This window comes from Aquarana catesbeiana, linkage group LG01, assembly GCF_042186555.1.
Source record: "Aquarana catesbeiana isolate 2022-GZ linkage group LG01, ASM4218655v1, whole genome shotgun sequence".
NCBI lineage: Eukaryota > Metazoa > Chordata > Amphibia > Anura > Ranidae > Aquarana > Aquarana catesbeiana.
The window spans coordinates 833,681,706-833,702,451 of NC_133324.1; the positions used below are offsets into that span (position 1 = coordinate 833,681,706).

Sequence of the window (20,746 nt, forward strand, 5' to 3'; positions counted from 1 at the left end):
TAATCCACTATTACTGATTTTAGTGTATTTTTAGCGAAAATATTGTTTTGATAAACATTTGTGCAAATATCACGGTCCCTTAAAAATCAGTAGCACCTTCTTTTTATTCTACTGGCCATAATTCTGTCAGAAAATGTATGGTTTGGGGAGTCTTTTACAAATTCTGAACGCTGTAATTGAAAAAGGAAAACCTCCAGATTTTTAAAGATTTTCACTATTCCTCAAATAGGCGCAATTTAAAATTTACAAATATTTGTTATTTATTAACTCAATACAGGTTAAACTTTTATATTAAGTAGGAATGTAGCAGGAATTTTGTAAAATTTGCTGTGTTTGTGTCTGCTAATAATGATTTTAGCATATTTTTAGTTAAAATATTGCTTTGGTAAACATTTGCGCAAATATCATGGGGCCTTAAAAATCAGTAGCACCATCTTTTTTTTTCCACTGGTCCTATGCTTTCAGAAAAGGTATAGTTTGGGGGTCATTAACAAACTCTGAAAGCTGTAAGGGAACAATGAAAACCTTCAGATTTTTAGAGAAATATGGTTATTTGCATTTTTGCGTACGTTCAGTTTTCACTATTTTGCAAAAAGGCGTAATTTAAACAATGATTAGCTGTAAAGGAACAATGAAAACCTTCAGATTTTTTATTTAAAAATTACAAATATTTGTTATTTATTAACTCAATACAGGTTAAGCTTTTATATTTAGTAGGAATTTTGTAAAATGTACTGCTAATAATGATTTTAGTGTATTTTTAACGAAAATATTGTTTTGATAAACATTTGCGCAAATATTATTGTGCCCTAAAAAATCAGTAGCACCTTATTTGTATTCTACTGGTCATGTGCTTTAAGAAAATATATGGTTTGGAGGGGTCTTTAACAAACTCTGAAAGCTGTAGGGGAAAAATAAAAAAGCAATGAAAAAATTGCAAAAATGGCCTGGCCACTGAGTGTAAAAATGGAGCACAGGGCCTGGCAGCGAAAGGGTTAAACGAACCTTTTGGTATGAAAATAAAAACCTATTCAAAGATCTACCTGAAACCATAGTCATGTGACGGTCCTTCTCTATTCTTCTTTTTACTTCCAGGGGTCCATCTTTGATCTAAACTGCCTGCTTTATGTGGGCACCTCTTATTTGTGTCGGCAACTCTTTCAACAGTGGGGTCCTCTCTCATAGGCTTGAGAGGCAGGACAACTCACAGAGGCAGTGAGGGGACCAATGCCAAAGAAGATAACGAGCAGGGAAAAATGCTGGCCCCCAGGGCAGGATATTAACTTTGCTCATAGAGGGAACTGTAACAATAATCCATTACACTGCCGATTGGCTTTGGAAGAGGTGTTGAAATCAAGACTAAGGCGTAAGGTAATTGATGCACAATGTGCTATTTAAATTCCCTTTTTTTCCTGGAGCTGGGCTTTAAGTATGTTTTTCTTATTTTTTGGGGCCAGTTTTTGGAACAGCATTAACACACAGGATATTGCATTAATAAATTCAGCCTTTACTCTGCCCCATATTACAGTTACATCATATAAACATTAAAACTGTAATATGTGCTTATTTTTTTCTTCAAGATATTTTTCTGATTTCTTCAATAACAAAGAAAACAGAAGAGGAAACAAAATATTACAAATAGATGTGGGAAAAAAAGGAAAGATTTGATATGGCTTTTGGTCATTACATACTGTATAATGAGGGCGATATATAAAGTCAGATGAAAAGATCTGATTGTATGTCTTGCTTGGCTTTTCCTCCTGATACATTAGGGTGAGAATACAAGAAAAAACATTAAAGCTGTAAAGGGTATACAGTATTTTTAATATCATTTAAAAACTGATCGCAGGTAATCATAGGTTCAATGTCAGGCTCCTGCAGACAAGCCTTTCAGCTCTGAATGAGCTGTCAATTTGAAAGCTGCAGGGCTTGTGAATGAATTGCGAGCGATCTCACCATCGCCCTAGCAGTTCATTGAGAACTACAAGCTGTCTTCCGCAGCGGCAGGGGACTTGCCACAATGGTAGACAGGACTTGTAGTTCTCTTATTCACAGATTCCTGTGACTGAATGACATAGCTGTGCAGGCAGAGCCCTGCACAGCTGTGATGTTTTCAAAATGTGACAGTGGTTGAAGGGGGAAGGATTGGAGGGGTGAGGTGGACATGTACTGGAGCATATTACATGTCACACCCTAAATATGGGTGTAATGTGTAGCATGCTTCAAAATCTGCACTTATCCTTTTTACCTTTCTTTATATGCATGGTAGGTGGACTTTGCAAAACAGTGTCCACTATAAATATAATGCTTTTGGGGAAAGTTAGTTTTTCTTCAGGGTCTTTAGCATTTAAAGATCCATGGTTTTACATGTTAGGTGATATAGTTGTAGACTATTTTTTTTTTAGTCTTGTTTATTTTACTTCTCCTACAAGACCCTTTCAATTTACCAAACATGAGTGGGTGATATTATTGAACTGTGGAAGTGTGCAGGAAAACTATCTGCTTACACAGCTTGTAGCCATTGGTCATATTCAACTGTATTTGCTCTGTAATGTTGAAGATTTAGCAACTGTACAAGCCACTTCAGTTCTAAAGGGTATCAGGAAAATACCCCAGAATTTATATCCACACAGGTAGCACAAACACCTTAATCCATTCATCATGGAATGTGTCATGGCAGATGTTGATTGTCCACAAACAGGATGGTAAGTATGAAAGTCGTGGAACCTTCTGGAAATCTCAGAAATGTAGCTTACTTATGCCTTTCCATTCCTGATTCCCTCTACCCTTAGCTATTTGTAGCTCAGCTCTCTATCTTGGACCAAACCACAAAGGAGAATCCCCCAGTCCCTTCTCTTTATTTCTTACTAATCCCCTGGTTTCCCCTCTCTCCCCTTTTCACTTAGGCCAACCATAGATGGTTCCTACTGAACCACCGAGATTCAAACCATGTATGGGCAGGCTGAATGTACCGAGTTGATTGATCGATCAACTTGTTGTGTCGTGAGTGTGTGGTATAAAATCTAATTATGATAACTATGGGGAATATGTAATTGAATAAAAAGGAGGGGCTTGGCGAATTATAAATTGTTAATAAAGGGGCGGTGCCTGAATTATAAATAGAGTTGATAGACAGTGCCTCCAGCCGATTACGGCAAATAACAATATGAATTTTGTTTAGACACTCAATAGTATACCACAACAATTTTCTGAGTTCTTTAAGCATATGGTGATTTCTTACCAATATATAAATATCTCCCAGTTAAATTAATAAATAATGATATTTTTTTAAAATACAAGTATAATTATATATTTACTTACAAAATTAGAATTACTGGTGATTAATATTCAAATACACAATCAAGAAAATCAACACAACTGAAATGGAATTACTTTTTAAATTTGAGAAAACAAAGAAGCAGATACAACCAACAAAGAAAAATGTGATAAACCGTGATTCAAAATATCAAAATAAAATACCTAAACACTCTTAAGGCAGTTTCTCGTTTTCCACGGCCATAGGAAGGAAAGAAATGTATCTCAAAGAGCAAAACCCTACTATAAGCAAAAGAAGTTCTAAAGTCAATAGATCTGTTAAATTTGCATGAACAATAAACAATTAACCTAGTATACCAACAATAGCAACCTAGTTGCAACACAGACCTGTATCCAATTTAACCATACAAGATACAATTTCAACATACGAAATACGTGGGAAAAATTTAACAGATAAATTTGCCCTGCACACTGTAGATTATAATATATAAAAACTCTAGCAGTTGAAATACAATTCCTACGATCTTAGAAGCAAAGAGGTTAGTAAAGATACTTAGTTTATATCTCACCACTGCTTCAAAAGAAAAAATGTTCAAAGAGTTATGGGATGGGATGGTGGTTCGTCTCAGCAGCAAGAGGTCAGTGATATTGGCAGTTGTGAACGGGCAGCAGCCTTCTCAGTGTCATCCAGGAAGTGTCAGAAAGTGTGCGTGTCCCTTTTTTTTTTTTTTTTTAGGAAGTGGAATCTCTTATATGTGATCTGGATCTATTGTTTCTAATGACGACTCCCAGATCAATATTTACTTTCTTCTAATTGATTGGTTCCAAAATTGTGCAGTAACTGTTCATTTCCCTTCTGCCCACTAGCTGTCAGTTCAGTTACATAATTGGAATTCAGATTGTCCTATCATCTAATCTGGCATTATTATGAACCATATTGTTAAAATGCTTCATATTAACAGTGATTGCTTGCCTTCATAACTCTTTGGTGCACTGTGCCAATATCATGGACTTTGCTGATCATGAGAAAATAAGACATTTATTAAATATAATGTGAATGTCAATTATTCATGGGAGAAAAAAACTCTTTCTTCCCTTCTCCCAATAATATTTGTGCAAAAGTTCTCTTATGCCGCGTACACACGACCGGTTTTGCCGTCGGAATAAACTCCGAAGGTTTCTCCAACGGAACTCCGTCGGAATTCCATTCAAGTGGTCTTGCCTACACACGGTCAAACCAAAGTCCGACCGTCAAGAACACGGTGACATACAACACTTACAACAGGACTAGAAAAAGGAAGTTCAATAGCCAGTAGCCAATAGCTTCCGTATCGTACTTGCTTCAGAGCATGCGTAGTTTTCGGTCCGTCGGAACAGCATACAGACGAGCGGTTTTCACGATAGGAATTGGTTCCGTCGGAAATATTTAGAACATGTTCCATTTCTAGGTCCGTCAGAATTTTCAAAAAAAAAAAGGCCGATGAGGCATACACACGATCAGAATAGACGATGAAAAGCTTCCGTCCGACTTTTTCTGTTGGACATTCCACTCGTGTGTGTACGCGCCCCTTCATAAAGAGGCTTTAGCGTTCTGTCTTGTGGGATTCCTCCCCCAGGATTTCTTTTGTTCCTGGGGTTGACCCTGAGGTTTACCTCTTGAACCTGACGGCTGAGGCCATCATGACTGCCTGGAGGCTGATGCCCCTGGCACTGGAGAAAGAGCCCCTTTAAATGAGGGTCGGCTACTCTTTTTCTTAAATGGCAAAAGGGAAACTTTTTCCACTTGATATTGTTTGGATATATTTGTCCAAATCCTCCCCAAACAGCTTTTCACCACGGAAAGGAAAACCAGCCAGGAGCTTTCCTCTTGCCACTCTTCCATAAAGGCCAGATTTGTGGAATGCACAACTAATACTTGTCCTGTGGACAGATTCTCCTACCTGAGCTGTGGATCTCTGAAGCTCCTCCAGAGTTACCATGGGCTTCTTGGCTTCTTCTCTGATTAACCACTTGCCTACCATCTTCCACAGATATACTGTGGCAAGGCAGCTCGGCTGCGCAAACCGACATACCTGTACATCGGTCTGTGCATGAGATAGTGCGGCTGCGGGCACGCTGGGGGAGCTTGCATGCGGGTCCGGTGGACTCGATGTCCGCCGGCCACCTGCGATCGCGATACAGAGGCAGAATGGGGATCTGCCTTTGTAAACAAGGTGCATCCCCGTTCTGACAGGAGACAACTCTGAGATCTGCTGTTCCTAGTGCTCAAGAACAGTGATCTCTGTGTTGTCCCAGTAAGCCCGTCCCCCACACAGTTAAAACACACTCATTTATACAGGGATCAGTGCATTTTTATTTAGCACTGATCACTGTATTTGTGACACTGGTCCCCAAAAAGTGTCACTTAGGATCAGATTTGTCCACCGCAATGTCACAGTCCCGTTAAAAACTGCAGATCGCCATTACCAGTAAAAATAATTTAAAAAAATGAAAAGTCCCTAAATCTATCCCCTATTTTGTAGACGCTGCAACTTTTGCGCAAACCAATCAATATACGTTTATTGGGATTTTTTTTCCCCCAAAAAAATGCAGAGGTAATCAAATACCACCAAAAAAAGCTCTATTTGTGGAAAAAAAGGGACATCAGTTTTGTTTGGGTACGTCGCACGCCTGAATAATTGTCAGTTAAAGCGCAGTGCCGTATCGCAAAAAAAATGGCCTGGTCATTAAGAGGAAAAATCCTTCCGGAGCTGAAGTGGTTAATGTTCTCCTTGCCCGGCCTGTCAGTTTAGGAGGACGGACATGTCTTGGTAGGTTTCAGTTGTGCCATACTCTTTCCATTTTCGGGTGATGGATTGAACAGTGCTCCGTGAGATGTTCAAAGCTTAGGATATTTTTCTTATAACCTAACCACTTGTGCCCACCATATAGCAAAATGAAGTCGGCAAAGTGGTTGTGTTATCCTGACAGGACGTCTTTCAGGATAACAAGCCACTGTGCGCACCCAGGGGCACGCATCACGGCAATCGTTGTTGCGGTGTGTCAGTCTGACACACTGCAACACCGATCTAGGTAAAGAGTCTCAGACTCTTTACCACCTGATCAGCCGTGTCCAATCACGGCTGATCACAGTGTAAAGAGGAAGAGCCGTTGATCGGCTTTTCCTCACTTGCATCTGTCAGATGGGAGTAGAGGAGAGCTGATCGGCTGCTCCTCTGATGGGGGGGATCTGTGCCGATTATCAGCGCAGCCCCCCAAGGATGCCCACACTGCACCACCAGGGATGCCCAACCACTAGTGACCACCAGGTATGCCACCCATGGCCACCAGGGATAACAATCAGTGCCCACAATGGAAGCCTGCCATCCATTAGTGTACATCAATGCCACCTATCAGTGCCCATCCGTGCCACCTATGTGTACCCATCAGTGCTGCATAGCAGTGCCACCTATCAGTGCCGCATATTAGTGCCCATCATCAGTGCCTGTCAGTGCAGCCCTATCAGTGAAGGAGAAAACTTACTTATTTACAAAGTTTTGTAACAGAAACAAAAGTTATTTTTTTCAAAATTTTCAGTCTTCTTTTTATTTATTTAGCAGAAAATAAAAATCCCAGAGGAGATCAAATACCACCAAAAGAAAGCTCTATTTGTGGGAACAAAATGATAAAAATGTAGTTTGGGTACAATGCAGCATGACCGCGCAATTGTCATTTAAAGTGCGACAGCGCTGAAAGCTGAAAATTGGTCTGGGCAGGAAGGTGTATAAGTGCCCTGTATTGAAGTGGTTAAGGCCGGGCCTCTTTCTGAGATTTGGTGTTTACAAGTTAAAAACAGTTTTTTTGCTAGAAAATTACTTGGAACCCCCAAACATTATATATTTTTTTTTCTAACACCATAAGAGAATAAAATGGTGGTCGTTGCAATACTTTGTCACACCGTATTTGCGCAGTGGTCTTACAAGCGCACTTTTTTGGGAAAAATAACACATTTTTGAATGAAAAAATAAGACAACAGTAAAGTTAGCCCAATTTTTTTTTTATATTGTGAAAGATAATGTTATGCCGAGTAAATACCCAACATGTCACGCTTCAAAATTGCGCCCGCTCGTGGAATGGCGACAAACTTACTCTTAAAACTCTCCATAGGCCAAGTTTAAAAAATTCTACTGGTTGCATGTTTTGAGTTACAGAGGAGGTCTAGGGCTAAAATTATTGCTCTCGCTCAAATGATCACAGCGATATCTCACATGTGTGGTTTGAACACCATTTTCATATGCGGGCGCGGCTTGCGTATGCGTTCCCTTCTGCATGCAAGCTCGGAGGGACGAGGCGCGTTTAAAAAAATGTTTTTATATTTACACTGTTCTTTAAAAAAAAAAAAAAATGTGCCACTTTTATTTTGTAAACATCCCTTGTAATAGAAAAAAAACATGACAGGACCTCTTAAATATGAGATCTGGGGTCAAAAAGACCTCAGATCTCATATTTACACTAAAATGCAAAAAAAAAAAAAGTCTCTTTAAGAGCTATGGGCTGAAGTGACGTCGCTTCCGCCCTGCAATGGTATGGAGACGGGTGGGGGCCATCTTCCCCTCACTCATCTACATACCACACACGGAAGAGGACCCGATTGCCTCCGCCGATACCGACGGCTCCAGTAAGCGGCGGAGGGAACCGGAGCGCACCGGGAGGGGCACCCTCTCGCCGCCGATAAAAGTGATCTTGTGGCAAATCTGCCACAGAGACCACTTTTATCTGAAAGCAGACCGCCCGCTGAAGAAGAGGATACCGGGGTTATGGCAACTAGCTGCTGCCATAACAACGATACTCCTCTTCAAAGTACCGACGTAATGACGGCGGGCGGTCCCGTAAGTGGTTAAACCTCTCCACAACTTTATCCCTGACCTTCATGATGCTGTTTGTTCACTAAGGTTCTCTAACAAACCTCTGAGGGATTCACAGAACAGCTGCATTTATATTGAGGTTAAATTACACACAAGGTGGACTCTATTTACTAATTAGGTGAATTCTGAAGGCAATTGGTTCCACTAGATTTTAGTTAGGGGGATCAGGGTAAAGGGGGCTGAATACAAATGCACGCCACACTTTTCCGATATTTGTAAAAAAAAAAATTGAAAATGATTTATTATTCCTTCCACTTCACAATTAGGTGCCACTTTGTGTTGGTCTATCACAAAAAATCCCAATATAATACATTTATGTTTTTGGTTGTAACATGACAAAATATTGAAAATTTCAAGGGGTGTGAATACTTTAAGGCACTGTAGACATAGACCATTGATAATGCAAAACAAATATGATTCCATCCTCCTGGGTATATAAGTGGATAAAGGCATTGTCAAGTGGTTGTATAGGCTGAAGATTTTTTTTTTTTTACCTTCAAGAATACTATACATGAAGGTTAAAAGTCTTCCGTTTGCTGCTTCCCCCAAATCCTCACCTGAGCCCCCTCTTGATCCAGTGATGTGCATGAGAGCCTCAGCTGTCCTTGGTCTCTCTCTGCTCATTGGCTGATAAAACAGCGGGAGACATTTGTTCTCACTGCTGTCAATCACAGCCAGTGAGCCAATGAGGAGAGAGGGGGGCCTAACCACGGCTGTGTGTGTGTTATGTAAGCATAGAATGGGGCTCGGGAATGAGCACGTACCAGTGCCCCCATAGCAAGTGGCTTGCTATTGGGGGCACTGGTCAAGGGGGGAGGAACCAGGAGCGCCAGCGGGGGAAGAAGAGGAGGATTGGTCTGCTTCTGTGCAAAACCACTGCAGGTATGACATGCATGTTATTTTGTTTAAAAAAAAAAAAAAAATATGAACCTTTAGAATCATTTTAAGCACACCTCCTTTAGAGAAGATACTGCTACTCACAAACCAGAACAGACTGCAGTTTTTATTGAGTAAGGCTGAATCACATACACAAAGAATGTCACAAGTCTGAGGTAGTTTTAAAAAGGTGTATCACCAAATAAAAACATGTATAAACATAGGACGTATCAATGACTTTTTATTATTATTCATTTAAAATGAATATGGAATTTCACTGTAATGACGACTGTTGATATAAACCAAGAGCTAACCTGTGCATTAAATACAAAAACAACCAAAATCATGCAGTGATCCATCACTGAATACAATTAAACTAAAACATTAGTTATTATGAATGGTGCATGTATGAATTTTATTGCGTTTTTTTTTTCCTTTATTTGTACACTCTGAAAAACTAAAAAAAAATACAATGAATTTGACATCTCAGAAAGCTAGATACCCCCCAAATGCTCTAAAATAATTTGTTTCCTCTACTCTAGTTTACATTTCAATAGCAGTCTTCATACAAAGAATATAAGTGGGACAGAAAAGTAAACTCTTTTTAATATACACAATGTTCAATCTAGTGTATTCCAGTGAATATATAGAGCTAAAACATTTAGACTTCACTACCTTTCATTCACAAACAGTCTGTTTCTGATAAATGTATCTGTGCATTTCTGCAGCTTGGGGCAGGGAAACCTGAGGCTGCAACTCTATAAGGCGATCATTGGAAATCAGATCCCGGATAGTGCTCAAGCAAGGTTTGGTACCATAATTTGTATTATTTACAAAAAAGAATGAAGTCTACATTCACTGACTGGGGGCACGGTCACAGAAAAACTCTAAGATACTGTAGCAAGATGTTTATAAAAAGGCATTAGGAGCATCATTTTGCATGGACCGGTCTGGATGCCGTTAGGTTGCAGTAACTGTAAAACGACCCTATTACCATACAGAGAGCAGAAATACCAGCTGCTAATGCTCATTTACATACACATTGTATAAGTTAAGAATAAGTTATGCAACAGTCGGTGCCAGTCTGCTGATAAAAGCAATGCTGCTGAGACACAGTCTTCTGACAAAGTCCGGACACGCTGGCTTCATAACTAGGTGCTCCAAGATAATCCTCAGCTCCGTGAACAGAGTCCTGTAAATGTGGAATTAAACAAACAATTGTTTGTTAAGTGTCTGTTTTGAAAAAGTACTTTGCTGTAGGAGATAATGAATTTGTTTTAACATAAATCTATCGCTTAAGTCCCCCAAAACCGATATTGTATTGTAATTTTTGGTAGATGCTCCCCTAAAATAATCTTTTTTTGCTAGAAAATTACATAGAACCCCCAAACATTATATATGCTTTTTTTTTAGCAAAGACCCTAGAGAATACAATGGCGGTCGTTGCAACATTTTATCTTTCACGGTACTTGCGCAGCAATTTTTCAAACACGTTTTTTTTTTTTGTAAAAAAAAAAACACATTTTCATGCTTAAAAAAAAAAAAAAAAAAAAAAAAACACACATTAAAGTTAGCCCAATTTTTTTGCATAATGTGAAAGATGAAGTTACACCAACATGTCATGCTTCAAAATTGCACACACATGGAATGGCGCCAAACTTTGGTACTTAAAAATCCCCATAGGTGACGCTTTAACATTTTTTACTGGTTACATGTTTTGAGTTACAGAGGAGGTCTAGGGCCAGAATTACTGCTCTCGCTCTAACGTTTGCGGCGATACCTCACATGTGTGGTTTGAACACCGCTTACATATGTGGGCGGGACTTAAGTATACATTCACTTCTGCATGGGAGCTCACGGGGACAGGGGCACTTTAAATTTTATTTTTATTTTTTTAGTTTGACACTTTTTAAAAAAAAAAAGTAAAAATTTGATCACTCTTATTCCTATTACAAGGAATGTAAACATCCCTTGTAATAGGAATATGGCATGATCGGTCATCTTTATAGTGAGATATGGGGTCAATAAGACCCCACATCTCACCTCTAGGCTGGGAAACCGGAAATCTCTAATGGTAATCATCCGGGGCCGGCGGATGCGTTCTCGGACTCACCGATGGAAGCGGCCAGTTGGTAGAAGCACGGAGGGCGGCGGGAGGGGGGTCGCCCGTAAGAACGATCAAGCGGCGGAACAGCCGCTATGATCATTCTTATGGTGTAGGCAATCGCCGGCTGAAAAAGACGCTATCTGAATGATGCCTGTAGCTGCAGGCATCATTCAGATATACCCGCTCAAAGTCAAGGATGTCATATGTACCTTGGGCAGGAAGAGGTTAAACAATAATTCGTTTCTTTTAGTCTCTTAAGCCAGCCACAGGTGGACCAAATCTCAGCCAGTTCAGCAGGGACCGGCTAAAATCTGATTTATGGGCAGGCTCATTGTACCAAAGTCGATCCATCGATCGACATGGGTACAACCAGCCTGTCGTATTTTTTACATACGATTACTGCCGGCAGCTATAGCCACTAGCAATAATCATGGTGTTCTGCTGCCTGACAAGGCTCCCTGTGCGCAGAACTCAAAAGCACTGTGGGAGACATTGCCCCCCATCAACACTGGCTGTGTCGATGGGGAAAATCAAGCGATTTTCTTTACTGCAACCCATGGTGGAAAGAAAGAAAATCTAATCATCTATGGCCTGCTTTGGGGAATTAGGTGGTGGGATCACCTGAGCTCCCAGGGCCATTACAGGTGTTATGAGGAGTGAGAACACTGGAACACTTCTGCTGTTCCAAGGTCAAAAGAAGAAACCATGTAGTGACCCACCCAACCGGATTTCCCCTATGCCTGAAATGACTTGGCATGAACTATCCTTTTAAAATAGTATTAAACCCTCCATGGAAAAATAAGCTCTCAATGTAAGTTAATTTACTGTGTACACAAATTTTCCTATTTATCGGCTCTACTTTTACGATTTTTAGTAAACCTTATTTAAAAGCACCCCGCTGCTTATAGCTGGTGCTGCAATTCCACCAACTTCCAGTTGGGAAGCACATATACAATTACTTTCAAAGGCACTGGGCATCAAGACTACATGTCCTTTTAAAGTGATTTTAAGGGCTCTTTTTTTCCCCCCAACAACAACCATGTCATACTTGCCTACTCTGCGCAGTGGTTTTGCACAGAGCAGCCCAGATCTTCCTCGTATCGAGTCCCCCGCCGGCGCTCCTGGCCCCTCCCTCCTGCCAAATGCTCCTCAGCCAATGAGAAGGGAGAGTTCTCAGAGAGCAGAGGCTCTCATGCACATCAAGGTATCACCACGAATGCCAGATCATGGCCAGTAATTCTAGCACTAGACCTCCTCTGTAAATCTAAAGTGGTAACCTGTAAAAAGGCCTTTAAAGCGTAGACTATGGATAGTAAAATGCACGTTGTTTCTCACCGTTGCACGGGTGTGCCCAATTTTAAAGCGTGCAATGTTTGGCATCTATTTACTCAGTGTAACATAACCTTATTATTTTATTGTAACATAACCTTATTATTTTACCCAAAAATTGGGTCGTGCACTATTTTATTATTTTAATGCAAAAAACAAAGTATATATATTTTTTTCTTTAATTTGGTTTGTAAAAACTGCTGTGCAAATACCTTTTGACATAAAAAAAGTTGCAACACCCACCAATTTATTCTCTATGGCATCTGCTTAAAAAAAAGGTTTGTGGGTTCTAACAAATTTTCTAGCAGAAAATACTGATTTTTACAGTGTCAGAAAAAGGCCTGGAGTAAAGTGGTTAAAGTTATGTTTTTGTTATAGGTATATTGTTTACACTTTGTTTTTTTAATGAGATTGTTAAGATTGTTATATTCATTCTTTATCACTTAGGCACTACACTTTTGTTTTTACTTAAGTTTTCTTTGGTTCTCTGAGAGAAAGCAATACCTTTTGCCATGCCATGGTTATGGTCTTCCCAGGCGGCCAATTCATTTACTTTCTATCCTACCCAACCCTTTGCAACAGCAGCTGTATATACAGTATGAGGCACATCAAATTACCGGCAGTATGGATTTCTTCTGGAAGTATAACGCAGGGTCAGGAATCTGTAGTAAATAAATGGCTGTAATAGGCTCCCTTGACCACTGGAAAAGAAAAATACAGATATCATTAAAGGGGGCGAAGAATTGTTTTGTATACAGTTTCTTTAAATTCAAAGCTGGAAATAACGTACTTTTTTTTTTAAAGGATATTTGGAGATATGGATCTATGAAGTGTTTAAAAGACCTGAGACTACTTTTATTTAAAGCAGAGTTACACCCATTTTATGAACTTTCTCCCTATTGCATCCCCTTAGCTCATCCTGTTTCATAAGCATTTTTTTTTTAATTCTACTTAGAAGTACCTTTTTCAGTTGTATTCCTCTTCTACTTCCGTCCGTCCCCGCTTAGGCGATTACATCACTAGTCGATTCGCAAGGGTTCCTGGGATAGCGGCGTCATGTATCCCAGGAGTCCTTGCGAATCGCTTGCTGCCAAAACCTTGCGTTGTTTGCAGAGATCAAATGACGCGAACGGGAGTTCCGACTTTTATTACCTTCCTCTCCTCTGATTGACAGGTTGCTATAGCAATGGGGTGGGAACTTCCACTGACACTGCAACCTGTTAGGAACAAGAACTGCCGCGCAGAGGCATTACTGAGCATGCGCGAGTTCGGGAGGAAATCACAGAAATGAAGACAGGAGGGCTTCAGATGCCCACAGCCAAAAAGGAACCTGCCTGCTACCGAGATCTGTAAATAATAAAAAAGAAAAAAAGTGTTTGGGGACTGGAACTCCGTTTAAATGCTAATGCTGGATTTGAACAGCACTCATGGATACCAAAAGAAAAGTATGGGTTTTTTTTCTTTTTTTCAGAATCATACCTACCTATGTGGATGCAGCATTGAGTCGATGCATCTGTCCCCCGCTGACTCAAACACCACCGATCACTCGGTTCTCAGAGCTCCCTGAGGAGAGAGCTGCTGACTGCCAGTCACCGCTGTCTGCTCTGCCCTACCCCCCCCCCCCCCAGACACTGGAGTGTTTAGCTGTGAAGGGGGCGGGAGCGGCCGGCTCAGGCCCTTAGCGGCTCGCCGAGAGGCTGAGCTGGGTGCTGGTCCAGGCATGTGGGTGGATCCCCACTTCATTGTCTCGATCATGCCCGAGCCTGGACCGGCTCTGTGACATCAGCCAACAGCAGGATACATCCAGCTGTCTACTGAAAACGGGTCACAGGAGTGCACAACAAACTGCACTCGCGATCCACAGGAAAAAGTACAGCCAAACAAGCTATGGCTGTACTTCTCCTTTAATGTCTGGAAAAAACTGGTGGATACTCCCTCTACAGAATAACATGAGCCTAGAGGTTGTCCTGCTTAAAAGGGGTTGTAAAGATTTTTTTAACTAAAAATAACAAACATGTTATACTTACCTGCTATGTGCAAGGGTTTTGCACAGAGCAGCCCCAATCCTCTTATTCTGGGGTGCCCTGCCAGCCCTCCTGGCTCCTCCCCTTCATTGGGTGCCCCCACGGAAAGACGCTTACCATGGGGGCACTCATGCAGGCTCGCTCTCGAGTCCCTCTGCTGCATCCATTGACACAGCCAATGGCTCCTGCTGCTATTAATCTGTCCAATGAGGACAGAGACAGCGGCTGGTGCCACTGGGCTCATGCACATCGCTGGATCAGATGGGCTCAGGTAAGAAAAAGGGGGGCCTTGGGGGGCAGCTAAGAAGGTTTTTCACCAAATGCATTAAGGTGAAAAATCTTGAGACTTTACAACCACTTTAACAAAATTTGGGGGGAACTGGAAATCGCGTTTTGACTCTTGTGAGCAACCTTGCACATCCTCTATAACCTAGTGATATTGACTACACTATTCTTACCATCGATTTTCCCATTACACGGGTTCTGTTAGAACATATAGGCATTTATGTAGAAGTGAAAAAGGCCGTTTCTACCTTTGTCAATGTTTACTGTACACAAAGATAACCTCCACAATTGCACAACGTTCGGAGGCTCTTTTTGAATGGTTTTATTTTAGGTTTACGATTCCTAATCTCTTTACCTAAACTTGTGAATCCTGCTCTCATATTTTGCTGTTACATAGTATTTCTGTGGCTATTGATCTGTATGATGTGGATATTGTAAGTAAATTGAAAGTATAAAGAACATATTTAGCCATTTCATATTCACCAATTGCAGACACTAGGTGGTACATGCTTAGTAACAGCATTCTTAGTTCAGCTTTGTGGATAACAGTTATTAAACTGAACAATATTGCTACTTTCACACTGGGGCGGTGAGAGCGTTGGCTTTAAAGTGCCGCTAGTTTTAGCGGCGCTTTTCGGACGATACCGGGGTGCTTTGAACCCCTTACTAGCAGCTGAAGGGGTTAATACTGCCCGTGCAGCGCCGCTGCCCATTCATTTCAATGGGCAGGGAGGGACGATTTAGGAGTGGTATTATTTACCGCTCCTCCACCGCCCCAAAGATGCTGCTTGCAGGACTTTTTCTAGCATCCCGCAAGCCACCACTCCAGTGTAGAAGCACTGGGCTTTCACACTGGTATGACAGGAAAGGCGCTTTACAGGCGCTATTTTTAGTGATAAAACGCCTGTAAATCGCCTCAGTGTGAAAGTGTCCTGTATGTTTATAAGCTGAAATGTTATTATTGCAGTTTTTATTTGTATAAAATCCCTATAAATGTTTAATTCAGGGATTTCTAATAAGATAGCCCAGCACTAGCTCTTTACCTGGTGACTGCTCCTGCAGGTTTAAAGTATAAGAACACATCAACTTTAAAGCCAGTAGCAAAAGAGTAAACCCTAATTGCAGGCTGAAATTGCCTGTATGTTTACCAAACATAACTGTCGTGTACCTTTTATTATTCCATGGTCAAGTGACAGTTCCTCCTCCATCTCCTTCCCCGTAGAGGTGGGCGTGCCTGTACAGCCAGTGTGACATAGCACAGAGGAGGGACATACGTCCCCAGTCTGTGCGCTGTTCCAGCAGGCTGTTCCACCCCTCTACAGGCTGCACCTGCAACAGCACTGGGCAGGGGCAGGCGTGGCTTCAAAACTGACCAGGAGATACAGGCTTGCCATGCGTGTGCACGGCATCCTACATCTCATAACAGTGATCCCAGGGATTCAAACTGACCATGCCAGCATGGATCTGCTACTGTTCTTGGCATGGTCAGTTTGGAAAAGGGAACTGCATCATCAGGTACTTAGTGAGAACAGATAAAATAAAAAATATGCAAGGTGCAGTTTTTAGGAACTTTATAATTAATACAGCACATGTAAGCAATCATCATTGTTAAAGTAACATATACTTAGACATACATGTTAGACAGCCCTCTCTTCTGGAAGAAGAGTGGATTCCTTCCCACTAGTCATTCAGCTGAATGTGCAACGTAGGATTGTGTTATTGGGTTTGTATTCCTAGTACAGCAGTAAGCCAGCTTTCTGAAACCCTGAAGAAACAGGTACACACCCTCTGCTGGCTGGTTGGGGTAACATCAAATAATTTATACATAATTTCATATTTATCTGGCTTAAAGTAAAAAAGTTCAGAATCCTATGTTTTTACTCCTGAATATACTTCATAAATAAAGAAAATGCATGGAGGTCACGATACAGCAAAGCAAAGCCACAAGCCAACAAACACATACAATTAAAAGTGTTTTTGAGTGCAAATTTTATACTGCTAGGAGCCCAAGACAATGTGCATTACTTTTTAAAACTATTACTCTGCATCATTGATATCTCAGGCCCCGACATGAGTAACAAGCGCTGTACTGGTGGAAATACAATAAAATGGCATCAGTTCTGCCATTTCTGGTCCTACAACATCTCAATACATGAACTAGAAGTGGAGACTTCTTTCCCTGCTCTCATAGAGGCCAATCAATAGCAGAGTATTGCTCTGTATTATCCCTTTTGAGTGTAATTTCATCTTCCATTGTCATGTAACTTGATTAAATGTTATCACCTAGAACAGTGATCACTAAATGGTGAACCGTGTTCCAGACTGAGCAACAGTCCTGTCCAGAACGTGGTCGTGCCACTTAGAAGTTGTGTTTTTTCTTCTCGGGTCTCTCGCCGGGCTGTCACTATCATTCTCACAGCAGGTGGGGGCAGGAGGTGCTGCAGATCGGCAAAGTACGGGAGTCTTTTCAAGTTAACAAATGGGTGATCACCCGCTTGTTGACATAAGTTTGGCAGCTCCCGCCCTCCGTCCAGATCTGCAGCACCTTCCGCTCCCACCCGCTGTAAGGATGATACCAGCTCTGGGCCTGGGAAGAGGACAGTCAGGCCGATAAGTGTCTCTGCCCTGGTAGGATGGTGCAGGGGAGGCTGGAAATTAAAGGGGCACCTTTAATGAACGTGAATGACGTGAAGGGGATTGCAGTGTAATGGAGCGCTATTGATGTGTAAAGAGGCACTGTGATAAGGGGCACTGCGGTCTGCAAAGGGGCATTGTGATAAGGGACACTCTGATGTATAAAGAGGCACTGTGATGTGTAATGAGGCACTTTGACGTGAAGGGGACTGCAGTGTAATTGGGTGCTGTGATGTGTAAAGAGACACTGATGTGTAAAGGGGCTGCAGTGACAGGAATAGAAACTGAGGACACTGTGGGATTGTTGTAAAGGAGGTCTGTGATGTTAAGGGGGGGGGGGGGGGGGGAGAGCACTGCTGTGATGTGTTATAGTGCAAACATGAGATTTGGACCTCTGCTGCAGGAAAATTTTACCAACTGGACCTCTATACATTTTAATTCAAGACCCCTGGCCTAGAATCTCTGCAGCAACACCCATCCCAGGCCGTATATTTTATAACCGCAAACAAGACAGAAGGATCATGTGACCTGATTTTAGAAGATTATATTATGGTACTTCCACAATGTCATTTTATAAGTGAAGGCTTTAACATGTTGCTCTAATATAAACTTATTCTTATTCTGGAGCCTTGACTTCCACTTACAACTCAGAAATTATTAAAAAGAGGAGTTACCTGAGCAGCATAAAAACAGTTGCAGGCATTAAAAAGATTTCATTACAGGCGATGAACTTCAGTATATTCTGCTGATTTGCATTAATTCTGTCAAGAAGAGACCTGACAAGTGCCATGCTGTTTGCATCTTTGGCCTAAACCGAGGGAATAAAATACAAGGTTTAATTATGAGTTTAATCATTAAACAAAACCATTCAGCATCACAAAAAGCTCTGATCCAATTTTAGTAAACCCAGGTCTCTGCAGGTTACCTAAACAATTCCAAAAGCATATGCAAACACAAGGTATGTAATTTTCCACTTTAAGGGCAACAAGTGACACTTTGAACTAATCTTTGTTGTTCCATCACTAGAAAATTAGTTTCATAAGCATTTCATGAAGCAGCAGACAGCCTTCCATTAGTAATAATCAAGCCGTCACTGGTAACTGTAAACAATTAAAATAACTGCCCATCTGACATGGTCCCAAAAGTGAACTCCTACTTCAAAACACGCAGTCCCCATCACACAAAAGTACCATAGTGCCACTACAGATAACCTTGTTGTCGGGGCTTGTCCAGCACACAAACCCTAGGAGGTACAATTGGAAGATTATCTGAGACCTTATTGCACCCAAGCTCTGGATATTGTCTTCTGCTTCAAAAACTCTATAACTATACCTGGCTGAAACGCGTTAGTGAGTCTCTTACATAGGAATTCCCGTGTGCACTGTTTAGCTAAATTCTTACATTTTTTTTGCAGGAAGTTACAGTGCCTTGAAAAAGTATTCATAACCCTTTGAAATTTTCCACGTTTTGTCATGTTACAACCAAAAACGTAAACGATTTTATTGGGATTTCATGTGATAGACCAACACAAAGTGGCACATAATTGTGAAATGGAAGGAAAATGATAAATGGTTCTCAAAATTTGTTACAAATAAATATCTGAAAAGTGTGGCGTGCATTTGTATTCAGCCCTCCCTTTACGCAGGTACCCATAACTAAAATCTCGTGGAACCAATTGCCTTCAGAAGTCATCTAATTAGTAAATAGAGTCCACCTGTGTGTAATTTAATCTTAGTATAAATACAGCTGTTCTGCGAATCCTTCAGGAGGTTTGTTAGAGAACCTTAGTAAAAAAACAGCACCGCGAAGGCCAAAGAACACACCAAACGGGTCAGGGATAAAGTTGTGGAGAAGTTATAAAACAATATCCCAAGCTTTGAACATCTCACGGAGCACTGTTCAATCCATCATCCAAAAATGGAAAGAGTATGGCACAACTGCAAACCTACCAAGACATGGCCGTCCACCTAAACTGACAGGCCGGGCAAGGAGAGCATTAATCAGAGAAGCAGCCAAGAGGCCCATGGTAACTCTGAAGGAACTGCAGAGGTCCACAGCTCAGGTGGGAGAATCTGTCAACAGGACAACTATTAGTCGTGCATTTCACAAATCTGGCCTTTATGGAAGAGTAGCAAGAAGAAAGCCATTGTTGAAAGAAAACCATAAGAAGTCCAGTTTGCGAGAAGCCATGTGGGGGACACAGCAAACATGTGAAAGAACGTGCTTTGGTCAGATGAGAGCGAAATGTAACTTTTTGACCTAAAACCAAAATGATTTGTGTGGTGGAAAACGAACTGTATATTACCCTGAACACACCATCCCCACCGTGAAACGTGGTGGTGGCAGCAGCATCATGCTGTGGGATGCTTTTCTTCAGCAGGAACAGGGAAGCTGGTCAGAGTTGATGGGAAGATGGATGGAGCCAAATACAGGGCAATCTTAGAAGAACACCTGTTAGAGTCTGCAAAAGACTTGAGACTGGGGTGAAGGTTCACCTTCCAGCAGGACAATGACCCTAAACATACAGTCAGAGCTAGAATTGAATGGTTTAGATCAGGGGTCTCAAACTGGTGGCCTTCCAGCAAGCCCCATCATGCCTCTGCCTGTAAGAGCCATGCTTGTAACTGTCAGCTTTGCAATCCTCATGGGACTAGTAGTTTCAAAACAGCTGGAGGGCCGCCCGTTTGAGACCCCTGGTTTAGATCAAAGCATATTCATGGGTTAGAATGGCAAAGCTGATAGAGACATACCCAAAAAGACTTGTAGCTGTAATTGCAGCGAAAGGTGGTTCTACAAAGTATTGACTCAGGGGGGCTGAATACAAATGCACGCCACACTTTTTTGTAAAAATGTTTCAAAATCATTTATCATTTTCCTTCCACTTCACAAATTATGTGCCACTTTGTGTTGGTCTATCACATAAAATCCCAATAAAATACACTTACGTTTTTGGTTGTAACATGACAAAATGTGAAAAATTTAATGGGGTATGAATACTTTTTCAAGGCACTGTAAGTCATTGACCTCCAACTCCTTACATGATGTCTATATGTACAATGCTATCAATTTGAACTTTACTCAGTAAACTTTTCTTTATTTATTTTTGCATAACAATTCAAAGCCTCGGTTTCTCAAAAATCAATATTTTATTTAAATTTGTTGCTCTCCCCAAAGGGCACCTCATTAGAACCACCCAACTATCACCAATCAGAACGTGGATACATTTTAACGGGCACCTGGTTTTAGTGGCCCCTGCAGGTCCAAGCCTCGGTGCAACTTGGAACAGCCAGCTTTCTTGGGACAGCCAGCAT

General features: G+C 41.2%; 1 protein-coding gene across 3 annotated transcripts in view; it reads right to left on the reverse strand.

The window, feature by feature from the left end:
- Nucleotides 1-9,157: 9,157 nt before the first annotated feature.
- TMEM33 (transmembrane protein 33) overlaps nucleotides 9,158-20,746 on the reverse strand; it is a 45,296-nt gene continuing 33,707 nt past the window's right edge. For all 3 annotated transcript variants that reach the window (XM_073608515.1, XM_073608517.1, XM_073608516.1), the window contains exons 6-8: nucleotides 18,110-18,243; nucleotides 13,110-13,193; nucleotides 9,158-10,248 (exon numbers count right to left, since the gene is read on the reverse strand). In XM_073608515.1, coding sequence (XP_073464616.1) covers nucleotides 10,119-10,248; nucleotides 13,110-13,193; nucleotides 18,110-18,243 — 348 coding nt within the window. In that variant the 3' untranslated portion in view covers nucleotides 9,158-10,118. The remainder of the gene's footprint in view (nucleotides 10,249-13,109; nucleotides 13,194-18,109; nucleotides 18,244-20,746) is intronic.